Raw genomic sequence first — 21,062 nt, forward strand, 5'->3', positions numbered from 1 at the left:
TGTATTATATGTATTTTACCACAGATTTTAAAGAGGAAAAAAAGAAGTTGAGCCAGCTCCAGCCTAGCTGAAGGAAGAGAGAAGCAGGACCGTAGGAGGCTAAGTGGCTGGAAACCATAGATTCTGAGTCAGAAAAGACTTAGAGGTCATCAAGGACAACCCTTTACTGGCACATGAATCCCCTTTACTGCCTTCCCAGGTAAGTAAGTGCCCAGCCTCTGCCCAAGTACCTACTTGCTCATGAAATAGCTCTTTTTTTTTTTTTAAGTTTAAAAAATTTATTTAAGTAATCTCTACATTCCATGAGGGGCTCGAACTCATGATCCCAAGATAAAGTATTGTATGCTGTTCCAGCTGAGCCAGCCAGGCACCCCGTGATGAGATTACTCTTGAGGAGCACAGTCTGTCCCTATAATGAGCTTGGTGTATGCAACTCCCAGCCCCTGAATTTGAGTGGTCGCAGTGGTACTCAAGAGGGAACCAGATGGTACAAAAAGCAGAGGGTGGTGGGAGAACTTAGAAGCAGGGCACGTGGCCCATCTAGCAGCAGGGATCTGGGACCCCCGATAAAATGTTTCCTAAAGACTGATATCAAATGCAGTTGAATACCAGGAACAATAATTGCCTACTGGGAGGAATGGGTTATTGTCTAGGAACAAGGCAGTGGCTTTGGCAGAATCGAATACTGTACTGAAATTGGTTGCTTCGTTCATCTGTTCTGTGTGTGCTGCATCTTTATACGTGTGTAGGCTGAGCAACAGCTAAAGCAATTTCTCTCAGAAAGAAGTCAGCTGGGCTCTTGCCGGTGCTCTTGCCTGACAGTTTTGGTGGAAAGTGGAGACCTGTGGCTAACCATTGCTGATTGATAACTGATGCTGACAGGGCTTTGTCAGCAGGCAGGAGGAGGGGAAGCCTCAGGTACGAGGGGCACAATCAGCTCTTCCCCTTTGGGATGGCATAAAACCAAGGCACCGTGAAGAGGAGTTCCCCAGCTGCCATCTTATCTGTTTCAGGAGCTCGACAGCATGTAACAACCTGGAGGAAGCTTCATTTCCGTAGCTTTGTGGGCCATGAATAACATCTTAAATCGGATAGTTCTTTAGTTTCCAATACAGTTGCATTTCTGTCTTCTCATTTGATCCTAGCTAAAACTCCATAAGGAAGAGAAAAGATGATTATCTTCATTGTTTAGATGAGTAAGCTGAGGTTTAGAGAAATTTAGCAACTTGTCTAAGATCATAGGACAAGGGCTTAGACTCAAGTCTGTTGCTTTTCTGAGTACTTCAGTACATAAATTCAGTTCATAAATACTTTATCAGTAGCCAGAGATAGTCTGAATTTCAAACCCAGAGACAAATCAGCTTGTAAGTATCTGAAATAATTCTAGGAACTAGCAAGGATAGCAGATTTGGGGCTATTTAAGGAGAGGTAAAATTTCATGTTGGGAGAAAAATGTAGAAGAATTGATGAATATTAAAAGATTTCCAACATAATGTTTTCCCTTTCCTTTCTTCCCCCACTTCTTCCCTTCAAGAATATGTTTATTTATTTACTTTGAGAGAGACAGAGAGAGAGAGAGAAAGCATGAGCAGAGAAGGGGCAGAGAAAGAGGGAGACAGAGAATCCCAATCAGGGTCTGCACTGTCAGCACAGAGCCCGATGTGGGGCTCGATCTCATGAACTGTGAGATCATGACCTGAGCTGAAATCAAGAGTTGGACCTTAACCGACTGAGCCACCAAGGTGCTCCCCAAAGAAACTTTTCTGAGTTCAATTTTACTCGTAAAAGTGAGTTTGTACAAATAAAGATACCAAATGTGGGTGCTTAGTTGCATGACATTGTACTTTGCATAGGGTGGGTACTCAGAAAATGTGTCACTGGCTTCATAAGTGACGTTCTGGGAGCATTCAGGTAAAATCTGCCTAGAATTTGAAGTTTTCCAAGTATATACAGTTATGCGGTCTCAATGGCTTGTGAGTTAGTACTGTCACCAAAAACTGCTTTTCTAAATTCTGGTATATATACTTTTATGGTAAGGGAAGCAAAGCTGTGATTGAAATCATATCCTAAAGTCTGAAAGACTCCCTAGAAAGTACTTACTATTACTCTCTTTCATTTCACGAAAGGGCCTAAGTCTTTTTCGGAATACTAACACAAAAAGAAATTGGGCAGATTTCTTTTCCAGTGGCCCTTATTTATGTGTATTTGAATAGAGAGGTCATGGTTTTTGAAAGTTCTAAGGGAGTTTATTGGAATGCACATCAAAGGACATAGGAAATGATATGATAAAGTCAACCCCCCTACATCCTTGCGTTTTCTCTGAAACCAAACATTTTGCTTACATAATAATTCCTCAGAAACACTACAGATCTGTGGGGGCAATCCTGACTATTTAAAGACACAGTTGTGAGGAGAGCTATGTTTGTGGACCATAGAGTGTGTGTTGGAACTTGGGGCAACAAGATAAAAGTCTCTGATTTATCAGTCCTTAGGCGGTCCGAGATAAAACAAAACAAAAAAAAAAAAACAAACAAAAAAACCCCCACCTTGTATTTTTATTAAGGTATCCCCTAATGTCTGATGGGCAATGTCTGCATTTATCAGACATGTGAGAAGCAGGTACTCCAAGCCTCGAGTCGGGCCAGGTCGTAAAGCATACTGGAGGGCTTGTTGAACTCGTAGGGATGATGCCCCTCCCAGTGCGGTACTCTTTTCAACACATACTTTCCTGGTAGGTACCCTCATCACCCACTGGAGATGGGTGGAGATGAGGGGTAGACTGAGATACCAATTGTTAATAAAACGTCTTCTCCGAGAATGACTCTTTTAAGTGATACTGCAAGTGAGTGCAGAGATGAAATCCTTATGACGTTACAGCATTTTTATTCAACAGTCACAAATTGTTCCCCCTCTGCACCCATGCCCTCACAGAGTGCCAGGGCAGATTTCCTCGCCAAGAGGTGAAGTCTGCTTCTCATCCTGGGGTTGGCCTGTGACTTGCTTTGACCAAAGAGACATTAGCACGCATGGTGCACACCTAGGCTTGAAAATCCCTTGTGCCCTGGGTCTTGCTGTCTTACCGAATTTGTGACCCTGATAACAGCTTGTGAACAAGCCCAAGCTAGGCTGCCGAGGGACAAGAGGCCACGTGGAAGAGAACCGAGGTGCTCTTGGTGACAGCCAGCCAATCACCACACTTGTGAATGAAGCTGCCGAGAACCTGCCAGCCTCCCAGGGGACCCAGCAATGGACTACAGATATGTGAGTGAGCCCAGTGGAAGCCGGCAGGAGAACCGCCCACCCAAACTGCGGACCCACAGAACCATAAGCTAAACTAAAGCTTATTGTTTTAAGCCATAAGTCTGGAATGGTCCGTAAGACAGTAAAGGCTAACAGATACATTAAATTACATTTTATCTGGGGCACCTGGGTGGCTCAGTCAGTTGAGCGTCTGACTGGCTCAGGTCATGATCTCACAGTTCTTGGGTTTGAGCCCCGCATCGGGCTCTGTGCTGATAGCTCAGAGCCTGAAGCCTGTTTCAGATTCTGTGTCTTCCTCTCTCTCTGCCCCTCCCCCCCTCGCGCTCTGTCTCCCTCTGTCTCAAAAATAAATAAACATTTAAAAAATTACATTTTATCTGGTGCTCGTGGGTGACACATAAAGGTAGAGGAAAGGTTCTCTCTGGGCCTGATTCTATCATGGGCTCTCTCTCTCTGGTATTTCACTTCCCTCCTCTGTACTTTAGCTTTTCCCCTTCAAGGGAAGCAATCTTTTCATGAAGGTCAGCAGTAATTTTTTTTTTTTAATTTTTTTTTTAATGTTTATTTTTGACAGAGAGACAGAGAGAGAGTGACAGAGCATGAGTGGGGGAGGGGCAGAGAGAGAGGGAGACACAGAATCCAAAGCAGGCTCCAGGCTCTGAGCTGTCAGCACAGAGCCTGGCGCGGGGCTTGAACCCACAGACCGCGAGATCATGACCTGAGCCGAAGTCGGACACTCAACTGACTGAGCCACCCAGGCGCCCCTGGTCAGCAGTAATTCTAATTCAAATATATTCCTCTTTACTCTTCAACAGTTTCACCACTATGAGGATGACATTCCAATACATGTTCCTTTCAAATGAGATAATGATATATCTTAAGTGTTTAAAAAGCTCCAAAATTTCCTCTGTGTGAGGGATCATAATTACTGCTTCACAATGACTAGGGCTGTATCATTGTTACAAGAATCGGAATGGTTCTGAGTTACTCTTTCTCATCGAGACCTCCCTGTCTGTGTGTTCAGTACACTCGAAGAGAGTTTCCAGACTCACCTGAGACTTGAAGTAGGTTTCTTGTGGGGTGGCAAGAACATCAGCAGAAGCAATGTCTAAATGCATGAGCGTCTGTCGGAAAGAAGGCCGGTTGCGAGGTTTACTCTGCCTACAAGTTAAAAAAAGACAGCTTGTGCACTGCGGAAGTTGGATCCAGGAGGATAAAGATTTTATTCTGCTTTATAAAAAACATTTTTGGCTCCACACCTGGCTATTTCTCAGGCAGTGTTCATGCACTGAGGAGCAAAAGGAAAATGTAATTATTAGAAACCTATAATAATAAAATGGAAATCTGTAGGATCAGTGACCTGTTTGATAATAATAGTCCCTTAGGACAAGTAAAGTAATAATAGTTACCATAGCTATCATTTATTAAGGCCTATTGTAGCAGGATATAACAAATTCATTATTTATAAATAACTCCAAGTCCACCAGTCTTTAACCAGTTGATTTGTTCCAAATCCATATTAGAGACTTCCCTGAAGTTTTAGAGAAATTTTAAATGTGGTTTTGAGGAAGAAGGTAAAAGAGAATATTGGGAGAAATATATTTCTTACCATGTCTGTTTCATAAGGATTTTGAATCCATCAGGGCAAGTGGAAGGAACTGGAAGGTGTAGGCTATTGCTTCCAACACCCCAAATGATGGCTGAAGAGTCCACATCTTTGTAAGGGATCTCTCCTGTCAGCAGCTCCCAAAGCACCACTCCAAAAGACCTACAGTAGTACCAGGAACAGGTACCAAAGACACGGCAGAAAGACTGGTTTGTATTTTTGTTCTCTATTCATTTTTAATCAAAAGTATATCCAGTTTCAAAATTCTTTTTTTTTTTTTTTAGTTTGATGTGTATTTTATTGTGTTTCACTTTTTTTTTTTTTAATTTTTTTTTTCAACGTTTTTTATTTATTTTTGGGACAGAGAGAGACAGAGCATGAACGGGGGAGGGGCAGAGAGAGAGGGAGACACAGAATCGGAAACAGGCTCCACGCTCCGAGCCATCAGCCCAGAGCCTGACGCGGGGCTCGAACTCACGGACCGCGAGATCGTGACCTGGCTGAAGTCGGACGCTTAACCGACTGCGCCACCCAGGCGCCCCTCCAGTTTCAAAATTCTAATACTGCCATAAGAAGAACAGAAACAGAAAAACTCTGAAAAACAAATTCAGTAAGGGGTAACCAACGCTGCTAGATATTAAGACATATTATAAGGTTTTTATAATTAACTCTGGCACGTGAATAGACAGCCGGACTCCGTGAATGTAATAAAGATCCATAAATAGGCCAAATACATATGGGATTGAGTATGTGATAGAAGCGACATCCCAAACCAATGAGGGAAAACAGACTACACAATATATGCCATTGGGACAACTGGGGGAAAAATTAAATCTATAGTTCATCTTACATCAAGATAAATTCCCAAAGAATCAAAAATTCAAATGTGAAAAGAAAAAATGAAGCCATAAACATCCTGAAAGAACACATGAGAATTTTTTTTCTTTTTACTAATCTTACAGTGGTGAAGGCTTTCCAGTTATGAAATCCAGAAGCCATAAGGGGAGAGCATTTTCAAAAAAATCTAGCATGGAGAAAGAACACCATAAACAAAATAGCAAAGGTGAAAAGTATCTGTAATTCCTATGCACAAAAGGCTAATCTCCTTAGTGTACAAAATACACTTATAAATTGATAAGAATAAAGATCAGAAAGTTTAGCAAGGGATCAGAATAGTTCACAAATAAGGAATTACAAATGGTTTGTGAACATATGAAAAAATGAACAACCTAACTTATGAGAGGAATGTGCATTAAAGCCACACCCAAGATACCATTTGTTACCTAGACGGTTGGCAAAAATCCAAAAATTTAACACATTTTGGTGGTGAGACTGAGAAAACACTTATACATTTCTGTTGGGAATGTAATCGGTATAATCCCTAAGGAGGATGCGTTGGTAATAATTACCCAAATTACAAATGATCCCACATTTCTACTTTATCTTATTCTGGTGTTACATGTAATTTTAATATATGCTATTATTTTGTTTTTAAGGCTAAAAGTTATTAGTAGCCAATTTTAAGAATGGAAGAAAAGTAACTACAGGGAAATATACTATTAATAGTAAAGATTCATAATCTCAAAGGAAAAACTGGTAAAGATTTTAAAAGGCCAAAAAAAAAAAAAAGCATAGCTCATAGGGACTGTTTATTAAAAGGGCAAATAGTCCTATTATATACTTTAGATAGCTCTAAAGCACATAAACTGTATTACAGCAAAGTACATCACTGATATATTCAGTGATGGTCTGAGTCACCAAGACTAAGTAAACTTTGTTTAATGTATTTTACTTAAGAAGTTGAGAATTATATAATATATTTCAGAAAGACTTTGATACTAAATGCTTATTTGAAGTAAATTTTCGATTTTCCAGAGAGTTCAGCACATTCTGTGAAAGTCTCCAAAACTGATGATTTACTAAATACATATTCACCCTATTATCTCTCAATCCTTCTTAACACATTCATCGTTACACTGGTTAGTACCTCAGATAAGAGGAGACTGAAATCAGCCAGGAGTGAGGGACACTAAAGAATATTTTGGGAAAGCAGAAGAGTTGAAGGAGGAAAGGTCTAATAGGGTGAAGTGGGAGAGGCTTTCTAGTTGGGACAGATGGCACCACTCACCATATATCGACTTTTTCAGAGACAGGTTCATTGCGTATCACCTCTGGTGCCATCCACGCGACTGTGCCAGCAAAGGACATCTTGGTACTTTTGTCACTGAGTTCCTTAGATGTACCAAAATCTGAAATTTTTACTGCATCTGTGTGAGTCACCAAAACACTTTAAAAAGAAATAGAGAGAACATCCAGATCATTAGTACTAATAAACACCATGACTGTAATTGGCAACTTAGTTTGCTGCCTCCTACTTGTGGAATTCAGCTTGTGAGTTCCAATATTACTGGGGCATCAGCATCACTCAAACATGTGAGGCAGCACAGCATAGTGGGCTTTTTCTACCTGGTTTGAGCCTGCCTCCACCACTTACTGGCTGTGTGACCTCTGCTACCTAATTCTCCGAAGCTGGTTTTCTCATTTGTAAGATGGGGACAATTTGGGTCACAGTATGTTCTCCAGAATTCAAACATGCAGAAAACTCTGAAAATAGTATATAAATATTTTCTCATCTATATCAAGCAAACTCATTTTATTTATCTGTGGCTCATTAGAGAGTGTTGTCCTAGACTTTGCTGGGGGTGTGAGGTAATGCTATCTGATATCCTCTGACTCTAAGAGTTTTGGATACGGAACTATGGGCCTATAATAATGGCCTTCATGGAATTTTCATTTGAATTAAATGAGATTAGATATATAAAACACCCCTCCTCTATAGATATCAGTTTCCATCCTTGCCAGTCTCAGACAAATCACTAAGAAAAACACTTCTTTTAAAACATTGTTTAAATAACGGCCAACTAAAATCATGCATGGAACCATGACACTAAAAGCTAATGAGGAAAAGCTGGGACACATTTAGGCTTAAGCAGATTCCACACAAGTCGTGTTCTCCTTTTCACGGTATTTATCTGAAATGTTACCTGGGGAAAATTGCTCGTTTAGCAGATGAATACAATCTGGTACCAGTTGAATCCAAAATAGTAATATCCTTACACACCAGACTGAATTCACTTGAAATAACCTGTTTAGAACTTTAGAATATTCATGAGTTAGGGTTTCAGAGGCTTAATGATACAGAGACCTATTTTTAATAATAAGAAGGCTTGATATTCAGAGTATCAGAATTGAGGTGGCTAGAAAACAGGAAACTTCTCTATCTCCTCCCTTGTCTGAACCAGGGATGTCACATTTGCCCCCCTCTCCATCAGTGTCACATGGCTTTCTATTTACCAGATTTACAACTGCTTTAGAATACCTTCATCCACATCCTACACCTGACTTTGCACCTGATATGTAAAATTTACATAATTTGCACACTTTGATTTAATGGTGTTAGTCTTGGTGAAAATGCATAAGGATTTAAATATTATGGGGTATCTGGCATAACTGCAGAACTGATGGTATCATATACCATGAAAGTCAGAAAAGGCGATAAGCCCCTAGAAAGAAAAATACTAGACGCTTCCTCTTCTGTCTCTTTTGTGCTGCTCACTATGGGATTTCTTGGCATGAGAAGAGGGAATGGACATGGGGACAGACTAAAGAGCACATGAGGTTGGAACTTTTGTCAGGTCTTCTCTGAGACAAAGCTGGGGTCACACAGCCTAAGATTTAATGGCAGGTCATGGAATCTCTCTTTACTACAAGCCAGACTGATCTTTGTCTTCTCAAAGTTAGCCTAGAATGCAAAGAGGCCAAGGCTGCTGGAAGTTCAGGGGAATACTGATAATGGAGGGAAAGGCTCATTGGGTGACTTATTACTCTAATCTCTAAATGAGAGGAGTTAAAGAAAGTAGCATGTGACTTTATATATTCTAAAATTTCCTGACCTCTTCCTCTAAAGTGAATTCTCCAGGAGAACAAGGTGGTTAAGGAGACCATTCAAAGAGGCCTTGGGCAGTATTTTGTGTCCCTTATGTGTATGTAGTGGATGACAAAAGCAACAGGTTGTGTAAGAATGTGAACATATGCAATGAAATAGAGTTCATTTGCAAGTAAAGCAGGAGAAGGTTGTTCAGGGAGCTAGTGACTATGATAAGCACCAATGAGAATCACGGTGACAAATTAGAGCTGCTTTGAAGTTTATAATCGAGGATTGATTGGTGTCTTCCATCGAGAGGATTCACTGAATCCTTCACTTTCACATGATGAGGTAGAATTTAGACTTTTTGGTCTAAAAGTTCTGGGTTCAAGTCCTAGCTCCATGACTTCAGGCTTTTCTAATATAAAATAAGAATAATTATACTTGTTGCAGCTGCCCCACACAATTTTTGCTAAGATCAAAGCAGATGTGATTATAGATATTGAAAAAAATACTGTAGACTATGAAAGTGCTAATTTTGAAAAGAGATTAATTCCTCTCTGCTTCTCTAAACCAAAAATGTGATGAGAAATAATAAAAATAATGTTTAAGTATAGGAGCTACAATGAAATCTATCATTTTATCAGTTCCTTTCTTCCTTTCATGCAGTTTGCGGGAACTGAATTAACACTCCTCTTAAAGTGGTTAGTGATGGCCAAAGAACAGAAATTACTAGAAACAACCTGTTTCTCTTAAATAGCCAGTTTATATTATCTTATGGATACCATGAACCTTGAAACTATGTATTTCCTTCTTTGCTTAGATTCTACGAAGGTCAAAGCCAAATCCATAGTCCACCTCTAACAACTGTACGGAATCCTGTGGCATACATGTTGTGAGCAAGCTTTAGTTCTAATGCTCGTATTTTCTCTTTGCCTCAGTCTCTTATTTATCTGTTTTTATCCTGTTGTATACATCTTTGAAACTTGGTTTCTAAAACTTGGGTCTTTGGGGAAAACACTAGGAAAACGACAAACAAGCCATTAGATGGAAACATTTGGCATTAATTATCTGAGATAATGGAAAGTGAATACTTCAGTTAATAAAGAATCTTGTTTCACAGTTGCACAATCAAAATGCAACCAAAAGGAGAAAACTAGTGTCAGGTGCCTAGAGCTATCTGCCATTTAGGTAAGTCAACTGGTCAACAATAATCCAGAAAATATGCAAATAGGGTACCCTCCATGCTGATTTAAACTGAACTGAAAGTATGATGCCTGAAAACTTCAACTATGCTCGATAAAATTCCTTATTTTAAAGCAATACAACAAAACGGATGAAAAACTCACTTAGGTGATTTGAGATCACGGTGAATAATTTTATGGAGGTGCAAATAATTCATTCCACTTGCAATTCCTGTAGACCAGTCCACTAGCAATCGGGGTGTGATCTTCCTGCCAGCTCGCAAAACCTCATAGAGTTGTCCGTGGGCACAGTATTCCATGATGATGCAGTAACATGGGGCCTGAGTACAAACACCCCTTTCAAGAAAACACAAGCACGTTTATAAATACACACATACATACAAACATACATATATCCGTATTTATATTTTAAGAATATTTAATAAATGTACTAATTAAGACCCAGTTCTTTACCCATATAATTTTTAAAAGGCATAATCTTTCCCGATTCATCAATTACCATTAAAACCCCTCTGGTCTACAGGCTTCCCTGTTATGCGCATAGACAATTTTCATTAATTTGATTCACTCCAGATTATCTCTGTTTTGTGCTGTATCTGGTGCTTTTCTGTGGGTCCATTCCATTCTGGAACAAAGAGCACCTTTCCTGAGACATATGTAGGCCAAGGATTATGTTGTTTTAGATCTTTAAGAATAATTTAAATATCTTCCTGTTAAAATTAAATAGAGGGTTTTATATATAGTGTATAGGGAGAATTCAAATAAAACATTGCTATTTTTACTATTAATAATTGAATTTTGAATTTGCCAAATTTAAGATAACTAGACTGAGGACCCCAAAAAGAGTTAATTTTCTGTATTATATAGTCTTTGAAAAACATTTCTGTTTTAAAAATATTTAAAAATATTTTTTAATGTTTATTTATTTATATTTGAGAGAGAGAGCAAGAGGGGATACACAGTGAGAGAGGGAGAGAGAGAATCCCAAACAGACTCTGTGCTGCTTGTGTAGAGCCCGATGTGGGGCTGGATCCCACAAACCATGAGATCATAACCTGAGCCAAAGTCAAGAGTTGGACCTTTGACTGAGCCACCCAGGTGCCCCTAGAATAAAAACAATACTATACAATGTATCACATATCTATGTGGTCTGTGCTTCCATCAATTCCTACATCTTCCACAAAGCCTTTTCTGATTATTCCAGTCCAAGAAGATCTTTCTCTTCTATAAATTCCTATGCTACACAGGAGCCATTAGTTTTTTATATGCAATTTTCCTCTCCCCATACAGACTATAGGCTCCTTGAAGGGAAGGTCTTGGATTCTTTGGATTCTTTTCTTTCTACCATGAGGCCTAGAAGTTCACAGCAAGTCCTTTGCAAATTTTTTATTTTTTTGAGAGAGAGAGAGAGAGAGAGAGAGAGAGTGAGCAAGTGGGGTAGGGGAGAGGCAGATGGAGAAAGAGAGAATCTCAAGTAGGCTCGACGCCCAGCATGGAGCCCAACCTGGGCTTGATCTAACAACTGTAAGATCATGACCTGAGCTGAAATCGAGGGTCAGATGCTTAACTGATGGAGCCACCCAGCCACCTAACTTTGCAAATATTTTTTTCTTTTTCTTTCTTTCTTTCTTTCTTTCTTTCTTTCTTTCTTTCTTTCTTTTCTTTCTTTCTTTCTTTCTGCAAATATATGTTTTTAAGTTTATTTATTTATTTTGAGAGAGACAGAGACAGCACAGTGGGGAAGGGGCAGAGAGAGAGGGAAATAGAGAATCCCAAGCAGGCTCTGCACTGTCAGCACAGAGCCCGATGCGGGGCTTAATCTCACAAACCATGAGATCATGACCTGAGCCCAAACCAAGAACTGGAAGTTTAACTGACTGAGCCACCCAGGTGCCCCATTTTTGCAAATATTTCTTAGCTTCAACTTAACTTTCTCTGCTAATAAAATCCTTCGCAGAGACACGTGCAGATGCAAGGGGTAGGAAGAAAGGAACTAACATGGAAGAACATCTTTTATTTGTCCAGAATATTTCCATGTTTATTTGTCTTATTTAATCTTCCCCAAACCATTGCACAATAAATATGACCTTCCATTTTTACAGGTAAGGCTCAGAGAGGGAAAGTGACTTGCCCTAGATCATAGACCTGTGACAGGGCTGGGATTCAAATCCAGTCTAACTTCAAAGCCCATGCTCTTTCCACTCACCATGTTACAACTGCCTCCCTTTTTTGCTTTTTAACTTCTGTATACATAAGCATATTGGGGATTCCTATATTAATGCTCCCTTAGAAAAGTGGTAATAGTCATATCAGCCCTACGTCACACTTTTGTTCTGAAGATGAGAAAAGAGAAGAAAAATTATCGTATGCAATGATATCATGATGAGAAGATTTAGAGGCCATGGCTTGTGATCATGTGAAAGTCTTATAACAAAGGCAGGTCATGAAGAAGAGTAATTACTCTTCATTTCCCCTGCCTTCATATGCCTGTCAAATGCCACAAAGCTGTTTCTATTACTCTCTTATCATTTTCTAAGCTACCCAGAATTCCCACCCTCATTTCTAATGAAAATTTTTTTCAAGTTCCTGTTACTTTTTAGGAGACCTCAGTGGAGTACAAATATACCACAACCATAAGCAGGCAATTTAATTTTCACTACAGAAAAACAATGAATAGGCAGGAACAATGTAACGTGCTCAAGGATATCAAAATAAATATTTGTCTGAAGCCACTCAGCAGCCTATTCAAGTATGTTTTAACCTGTCACACAAACAGACAGAAAGGGTAACAGTGATATGTTATGTACTTTTCATGTTTCTTGACTAATGAATGAGAAGCAATCATTCCATCAACCCTGTACTATGACAAGGCGTCTTAGTAGCTATAAATAGCAGCTCTATAATCACTTCTAATTGCTACCTTTTCTTCCCTTTGGCACCCGATGCCATTAGGAACAGTCAGGTTGGGTTTTTTCAAAGATTGCTTTCAAAAAACTGGGGAAAAAATACATAATTCTTCGCTTTCACTTCCCCTTCTGTATACAGTTCTTAACTTCAAAGGAAGCTGTAGGCACAGCAATCAGTATCCAGAGAGACATACTGAAATCTAATCATGCCTTCATATCTTCCAGACGGTCCTGAATGATTCATTGGCCAAGCAACACATGGCACAGATGGCTGCGAACATAACACTGCACAATGCCTCAAGAGTGTGGTGTAATGGGCCAGGGACACAGTCTCACTATTGTTTTCCATGTAGAGGTAAAGACTATTCAAGCATCTTTGGCCTATATAATGGGGTACCGGCATGGCAATACTTGCCCAAAATGCTGAAAACTGCAAATGTAGGTAGGAGGGTCAGAGGAGTGAGGTGGGGAAAAGGTTGTGAGGAAAAAGGAAAAAGCAAAAGAAAGGAAGGAAAAATAAAGCTTCTCACACCCAATACTAAAGGTAGGACACATTTCTACCTTTAGTTACTCAGGACATCTTGCTAGAAAGCCTTCATACCTGGGACCTACAGCCCAGCTCACTTCAGGACGCCAAAAAGCCATGCTAATCTATAGAATATTCTGTGTCTCAAACTCAGTATCCTAGTAATCTAAGCTTAAAAGTTTAGTTAAATGGAAGTTAAATGAAAGGCCCTGCCTTCCACTTAGAATGTAGCATACTAGAAGTGATGATTTTCTCAGGGAAGGAAAATGAAGGAAAGAAGTGAGTCTCTGACAGTCTGTCTACAAATAATCCTTCAATTGTCTTTTGAAATTTATCATCTTTGGAAAGATTATAATTCGTCTCTATAGTATTTCATTTTCATCTCATATCCTCCTGCCCTAATAGGACAACAAAAGATCGAATCATTACAACTGAAGCTCTCTCCCATGTCCACTGTATTGATGTGCCTTCCACAAGGAAATAAATCCAAGCATTTCAGTTAGTATCCCAGCTGAATGCTTCTCTTCTTTTCACACCTCTTTCCCTTTCCATAAAGGGGTCTTGTTTGGGAATCAAAACTCAACATCAATACTCACTTAAACGCATTCTACAAAACTGGTACCCAAGATTTCTATTCCTTAGTTGAGGGCTGTGATTCCATTGAAATATCATCACATGACCTGTTTACCTTTATAATGAAAGTTTTATCAAGAAAGGATCCCTCTTGGGGGCTGGGAAAAGTTCCTCCTAGTTTAGGGAAGGGGAATTTGTATATTATTCCACTTTTAGCTGTAGCCTCATCAGTCATACTATTTTCCAGGATTGAAATACATATATATATGTATGTATACATACATACATAAAATATATATATTTTACACACACACACACACACACACACACATAAAATATACCAAGAATCTCTAGTTTCTAAACTTTCCTTCTACCTAAAGGCTAGCTTTCCTATTCTTCATCGTCCTTCCTGTAAAGTCACTCACCATTCATTTGTTGAAGGCTAGGGCAGAATTTGGAGGTTGGCAAGACAGGGAACTCAAGAGAAAGGTACTGGCAGAAGAGATTACACATATTTAGAGTTCAGTACTGCTAAATTTGGGGAATTCAGCAAATTTACCTTTGTGCCTCCCCTTTTTACTAGTGGTTCCTGCTAATATTATGAAAATAACAGTCTGAACTAGAAAGATATATTCATACACTCTTGGAAATGACTACTTTCTGGAATGAGCATAGCATACAACTTACTATGCTTGAAAAGGGATCTAGCAAAACTTGAGGCAAGGAGAAATACTCCGAAGGTGCCTGTTATTACAAGTTAATATTTAATAAGGGAGGCTAATAGAAACTAATAAAAAAAATACCTGTCTGTTGCACAGGGACCAATTGTTCTGTGATCACTTCAGACATTAACTTTGTTTTCTTAAGTGAATTTTAAGATGTACAGGTTATCTTGAAGTGACTTCTGTCATCCCACTAATAAATGGGGTTGATTCATCAGATCTGACTGCTTCGCAAAAATCCACCTTCTCTCTCTCCGTCCCATGTACATCCTTTCTGAGAAGGGTGTACTCTGGCAAAAAGAGCTGCTAGATTGTAAGATCCTTAAACCCATGACTTTCATTGAATCGTTCTTTGGTATCCTCCCCAAACACCTAGCGCAGTATTAAGTCTATAGAGTATTCTTAATATGTCTTTCCAAGCAGGAACTCATATGTAGATACTGGGGCAAAGAAAATCTCTCTATTTCTTTTTTAAAAAAAGCCTTGACCTACTTGAAAGCGATGATGTTAGGGTGCTTCAACTTCCTCAAATGCTTGATATCCGTCTCATTCTGTTCTCTCACTTTCTTGATGGCCACCTCCTCCGCTCGGAACTTGCCCAAGAAGACAGCTCCTTGGGCTCCACTACCCAGCCACTGCAGCTCTGAGATCTCCTCAAATGGCACTTCCCAAGTATCTAGGCACACAAGCGAGAAACAAACTTAGAGGGATCTCAGAATTTGCTCAGGGACCATTCTACAAGGCTGCTCCGGAGGTACCAACTTCAGCATCACCCAGAGTGATCTCTGCACTTTGACTCCTACCTGGTAACTCACCAAAAGATATAACCTTTCTACAGGTCTTGGTACTACAGATCAGATGTTCTCACATATTAGTTTGTATCAGTTTTTAACCAATGGAATCATGCAGATCAGAGATCTCCAATAGACTCTCCTCCAAACGAAACATATTTTGATATTCCCATGGCCCCACCTCACTTCAAGCTTCCATGTTCGATCCACTTATTTTGTCTCTATACCACTATCCCTACTCCATCACCCGTGTTTTATTCCTCTTTGAATTTCGAGGCAGATGTTCAATTAATCCTTGCTGAATGAATTTTTAATGATACTCTCCCAAGGACCTAATTATGCATAATATTTATATTAATATTTACCTTTTATTGAGTACTAGTGTAGTATAGAGCTTTACATCTCATGTGCCTATTCTTTCAACAATCTTATAAATCTGGCCTTATTATGGTTATTTGTAGATGAGAAAACAGAAACAAGGAGATTAAGAACTTACCCAAGGTCATAGAGCTGGTAAGTGGCAGAACTTGGCCCAGAACTCAAAAATTGGCTGATTCCAGGGACAGTGCTTTTTCCACTGTACCACATTGCCTCTCATTAAGTAACTAAGAGGGTCATTAGCCATGATAGATTTACTCATATAGATGCATTATTTTCAAGCTTCTCTCTTTCTTAGATTTCGATTTTTTTGCACCAAAAAAGTAACAGGGGTCATTTCTAAGTGGCAACATTATTGATGATTCATATTATGTTCTTTATCCTTTTCTGTATTCGTTTTTTTTTTACCACGAGCCTGTAATACTTTTATAGTGAATAAAATGCTATTTTAAATAAGGCACTTCAAAAATTCAATCAATATGTGCTTTAATCTCATGGAACTTAAAAAGAAGAATATGATCCATTGATGCTTCTCCTTGCCCCACTTTTTATCAGTGCATTGTCACTACACTGCTAAGAAATAAACATCAAAGTACCCGAAGTCCCATGGAGTGAGGAGAGGATGATGACAATGTCAAAGGTTATGGGAGATTTTCATTAGATCACCAATCACTAAAAGGTCACTGTTGGCAGAACACTGAACGAGGTAGTGTTGAGTCAGCTTTGAAGATATTCTGGTCTTGAAAGCAAATCAACTCACATCTACTATGGTGATGAAGCAGCAGAAAGAAGTCATCAGTACCTAGAAGGGAAATATATTTCCTTCTTCTCTAACTTTCTCAACCTTAAGAGAAAAGAAATTCTGTAAATTCTTAATAAGATGTGGCTTCTCATTACAGCGGTCAAAACATGACCTTCCATATGATTACATAGAGCTCAACAAATAAAAGGGAGGGTGGTTGATAGCATAGGTATTTAACCCATTTTTCTGCTATGAGCAGATTAAAGGTTTCTGCTCTATTGAAGTTAGATGGATGTTATCTAAAAACAAATTTCTCTAAAACAGAAATAGCTCACAATTATGAAGTCACCACACAAACAAATGATACCAAGTAAGATGTGAAGGGAAAGAGTAACTTAAAGCCTTGACTGCTTCGAGTATCTTGCTGGCTTCGAATGACTGACAGGAGTTAAGTGTCTCACACGGTCTCACTTCCATCCCCAAGGGCTTATCTGTGCAGCACACACAGGACCCGGATATCGATGGCATACTGTCAGAGGGGTTTAGTGGTTAGGTGTCCAGTGAAGAACTAAACACAGTTTCATTTTGGCCATTCAGGGCTCAATAAAGTACTCTTACTGGATTCTGGGACAAGAACATACGGGGCAATATTTTTCTGAGAAACTTCATAAATGCCCAAGTTATCCTAATTTTTAATATAATAACTACTAAAATTAGATATCTTTGGGTGTTTTTCCCCCTATTTACTCAATTTTTATTTACTGTTAAATGCTAGAAACACTAGAAAATATTAGAAAAAACAACAAAAGAAAGTATTTTATCTGCAATCCCATTCTGTATTCAGTTTTCATCTAACCTTCTGGTCTTTGCTTGTATGTATATAGCTGTGTAAAAGTTGTATGTGACATATAACCTTCTCCACTTTTTTCATGTATTGTGTATTTCCCATGTATTTACAGGTTTTATTATAGGCTTTAATAGTTGCTTACTGTACCCTTTTACCTTTTCTTTTTCCATCTTTTTGTTTGCTGATTTAAATTGGATACTTTTTTCTTTCTTTATATTATTTCCTCAAAATCAGTCCTTAGGTTAAAGAGTATAGATTCCTGGCTCTTCGTATACCATTCAAAACTGCCATTCAACAGGATTTCGCTAGTTTTTGCTGACAGTATTAATGTATGAGTGTGTTCCTTTTACTTTAACTTTGCTAGCAATGAATATTGTCAATAGTCTTTTTGGTTCTAATTTATTTAGGTGTAAAGTAGTGTTTTATAAGTTCACACTACTTTGATTGCCAGTCATATAGAATATTTTCTCCACATCCGTTTAACACTCACATCTGCTGTGCATGAATGGTCATTTTTATCTGTTGTGCATTTATCTGCTGCGGTCTTACAGTTCTCTAAACTGGAGGGAGTTTTCTATTTCTTCGATACATATGAAAAGAATATTTTTAAAAAGACTTTTTCTTTGTATTTTACTATTTTTTGAATGAAATATTTTCATAGATGCATGTCATTTCCCTTGAAATTTCTTCTACTGCCCAATCAATCTTCTAAGAGTGATCTATAGTTGATTTTATTTTAAGTTTAACCTTTATATCCATCTGGAGTTTATTTTGGTGTATGGAGTGAGGACCAAGGCAAGTTCATTTTTTTCATATTGTTATTTAATGATTCCAAACCAATTTGTTAAATAATTCTTTCTTTTCATATCATTTTATACTGTTTATATTATAATTTATTATATTTTTAGTGTATATATGTTTTTAAGCAATCTCTATGCCCAACGTGGGGCTCAAACTCATGACCCCTAGATGAAGAGTTGCATGCTCTACCGACTGAGCCAGCTAGGCACCCCTATGATTTATTATATTCTTATTTTTAATGTTTTTATTTATTCTTGAGAGAGAGAGAGACAGAGCATGAGTTGGGGAGGGGCAGAGAGAGAGGGAGAAACAGAATCCGAGGCAGGTCCAGGCTCCGAGCTGTCAACACAGAGCCCGATGCAGGGCTTGAACCCACAAACTGCAAAATCATGACCTGAGCTGAAGTTGGATGCTTCACCGACTGAGCCACCCAGGCACCCCTAGTATATTTTTAAATAAATAATTCCTATTATTTATTATTTTTATAAAATGAGAAATAAATTAAAATACAAATGATAAATACATTTGACACTCAAATACCAAAAAGGTTGATGATTCAATACTAAAGGATAAAATTTTCCTGTGCTAACAGTAGCTCATGCCTGTGTTATTCAGCTATGTTTAGCCAATTCTCAATTATCCATAGAAAAATAGAGGGGACCACACTGGAAATTCAGGAACCTTCATATACTTCAACCACCTTCCCATCAGTCTGTTTACTGGACAGAAGTATCAGAAGTAAAAGTGATTGATGTGGTTTAATCCTCTTGTCCCATCCCAATGTCCCTGTCAATATCTAGTTGGCAGCCAACGAATAGGAAAATGATAGAAAAAAGAATGTTAATAATGAGGAGGATGTGCAAAATTGGAGGCTCCCGACAGTTGATGAGCGACCAACCTGTCTGTGTTCGGTTCAGGATTAGTCCCAGACTTTCTACTGCTTTTATATCTGTTCATTGGTACTATTCCCCAGCTTTTATCTTATGATTCATCACTATGACTACTATTTTAATTCCAATATCCACTGTGATCCGTAACCACATGCCCCCCCACTTTAAGGCATAAGTTCTCCTTAGTTTGTGTTCAGACTTCACTATGACAATACTTGCTATAAGACTGGGAACTATTTGGCAGTAAAAGATTTCAATTACACATGCTACCTTACTTGGACTTCACTACCAAATACTAAATGAGAGATGAAGATGTCATTAAAATTTTTGAAAAATCAAGTGAAATTTCCTTGTAAGTATACCAAATGCAGAGACACATCTGTTCTGTGGGCTATCCTCTGGTTGACTGTAATCCAGGATTAAAGATTAGCTCCCTGATCCCAGAGCTGACGAGGAAAAAAACTACACCTAGCTTCTGGCTAGTGAATCTCTTTCACGGCCCACAGTAACACCAGCCTGCAGTGGGGTATCCTGTCATCTGCTGAGGAGTTAGGCAGCTATAATCTGCCTTGTAAGCTTAAGCTGACCAGGCCGGTTTCTTATTTACTCTTGAAATAAGCCTTTCTGAAAGTCACATAATCAATTGGAAGACAATTAAATACAAGTTTACAGGATAATTCAAAAGTTTGTAAAGCTCCTGTTGACAGACACATAAGATGTATCCGTTGCTCCTCTTTATGAGCCTGAACCTACATTTGGGTCCTGAGACCTCCAAATTACCACCAAAATAATTATTAGACTGGACAAGTTAAGACCCTAAAAACCAAACGCAGTTCATCACATAAGCAGATATTAGTAGGTTTTATGTCTAAGTAGAGAAGAAGGAACTTTTAAAGAAGTAATAAATTGAGGGCGGTTATCTCTGGGTTGTGGGATGACAAGTGATTTTTATTTTCTTCTTTGTGTTTATCTTTATTCCCAAGTTTTAAAATAATAATACTGTTTAACGTAGAAACCCCTAAAGTTTGTGTGACAAGGGACAGCTTTTTAACTTCCTTGAAGGCTTAAGACCATAGCGGGGGAAAGAAAGGTGGAATGTGCAGGGTGAATGGGATGGGAGGATGTATGAAAGACAGAGAGAGAGAGGCAGACAGACACATCCTGGGGACTGACAAAGAATTACTGCATGGAGCAGGAATGGATATTGTGATTGACAAATCCTGGAAAGCACACCTGGGATTGACAGATTTGCCAACAAATCCTGATACACTTATGGGAAAGGGGTATAGAAGGAGAGGCTGGTATTGGTTAAGAGAAGGTATTTCAGAAATATGAGAAAATGAGAAAAGAAAAATGAGACAAGTGGTGACTGATGTCAACTGGCTGTTGTGGAAAAGCCAGCAACAGTCTCGACTGAAAGAGATGAACGTATTTTTAAGAGAGTCACAGAGTCCAACATGCAGTTATAAAATAAATAAAACAGTATCATTTCTGATCTATATTTCTGGTCCTTTCCAAAATGTCTTGATGAGAGAACTGTTAACCAAATCATTTACATGAGGCTACCAAGATACCTATCAAAAGCCTTAAAAAGCCACAAACCCTCTTAACCCAACCACTCCCTCTTCTAAGAACTTATCCTAAGGAAACCAAAGACATGATAAAAATAATCACAGACATAATCAAAGATATGTGTGAAAATTAAATAATAAACAGATGTTCATTGCAGTGTAGCTTATGATCACTAAAAACAGCAAACTGCCAAGCAATTGAGGATTGCTTAAATAAATCTTAGCACATTCATGCAATTTAATATAATGCAAGCATTAAAAATGCTGAGGAAGTATGTTTCATGATATGGGAAATGTTCACAATGTGAAGTGAAAAAG

General features: G+C 38.7%; 1 protein-coding gene across 5 annotated transcripts in view; it reads right to left on the minus strand.

The window, feature by feature from the left end:
* Positions 1 to 21,062, minus strand: part of MAP3K13 (mitogen-activated protein kinase kinase kinase 13) — a 172,800-nt gene that overhangs the window by 26,739 nt on the left and 124,999 nt on the right. For all 5 annotated transcript variants that reach the window (XM_049628436.1, XM_049628437.1, XM_049628438.1 and 2 more), the window contains 5 exons: positions 15,217 to 15,400; positions 10,142 to 10,333; positions 6,996 to 7,154; positions 4,871 to 5,029; positions 4,314 to 4,422 (listed from right to left, as the gene is read on the minus strand). In XM_049628436.1, coding sequence (XP_049484393.1) covers positions 4,314 to 4,422; positions 4,871 to 5,029; positions 6,996 to 7,154; positions 10,142 to 10,333; positions 15,217 to 15,400 — 803 coding nt within the window. The remainder of the gene's footprint in view (positions 1 to 4,313; positions 4,423 to 4,870; positions 5,030 to 6,995; positions 7,155 to 10,141; positions 10,334 to 15,216; positions 15,401 to 21,062) is intronic.

Source organism: Panthera uncia, chromosome C2 (assembly GCF_023721935.1).
Source record: "Panthera uncia isolate 11264 chromosome C2, Puncia_PCG_1.0, whole genome shotgun sequence".
Lineage (NCBI taxonomy): Eukaryota > Metazoa > Chordata > Mammalia > Carnivora > Felidae > Panthera > Panthera uncia.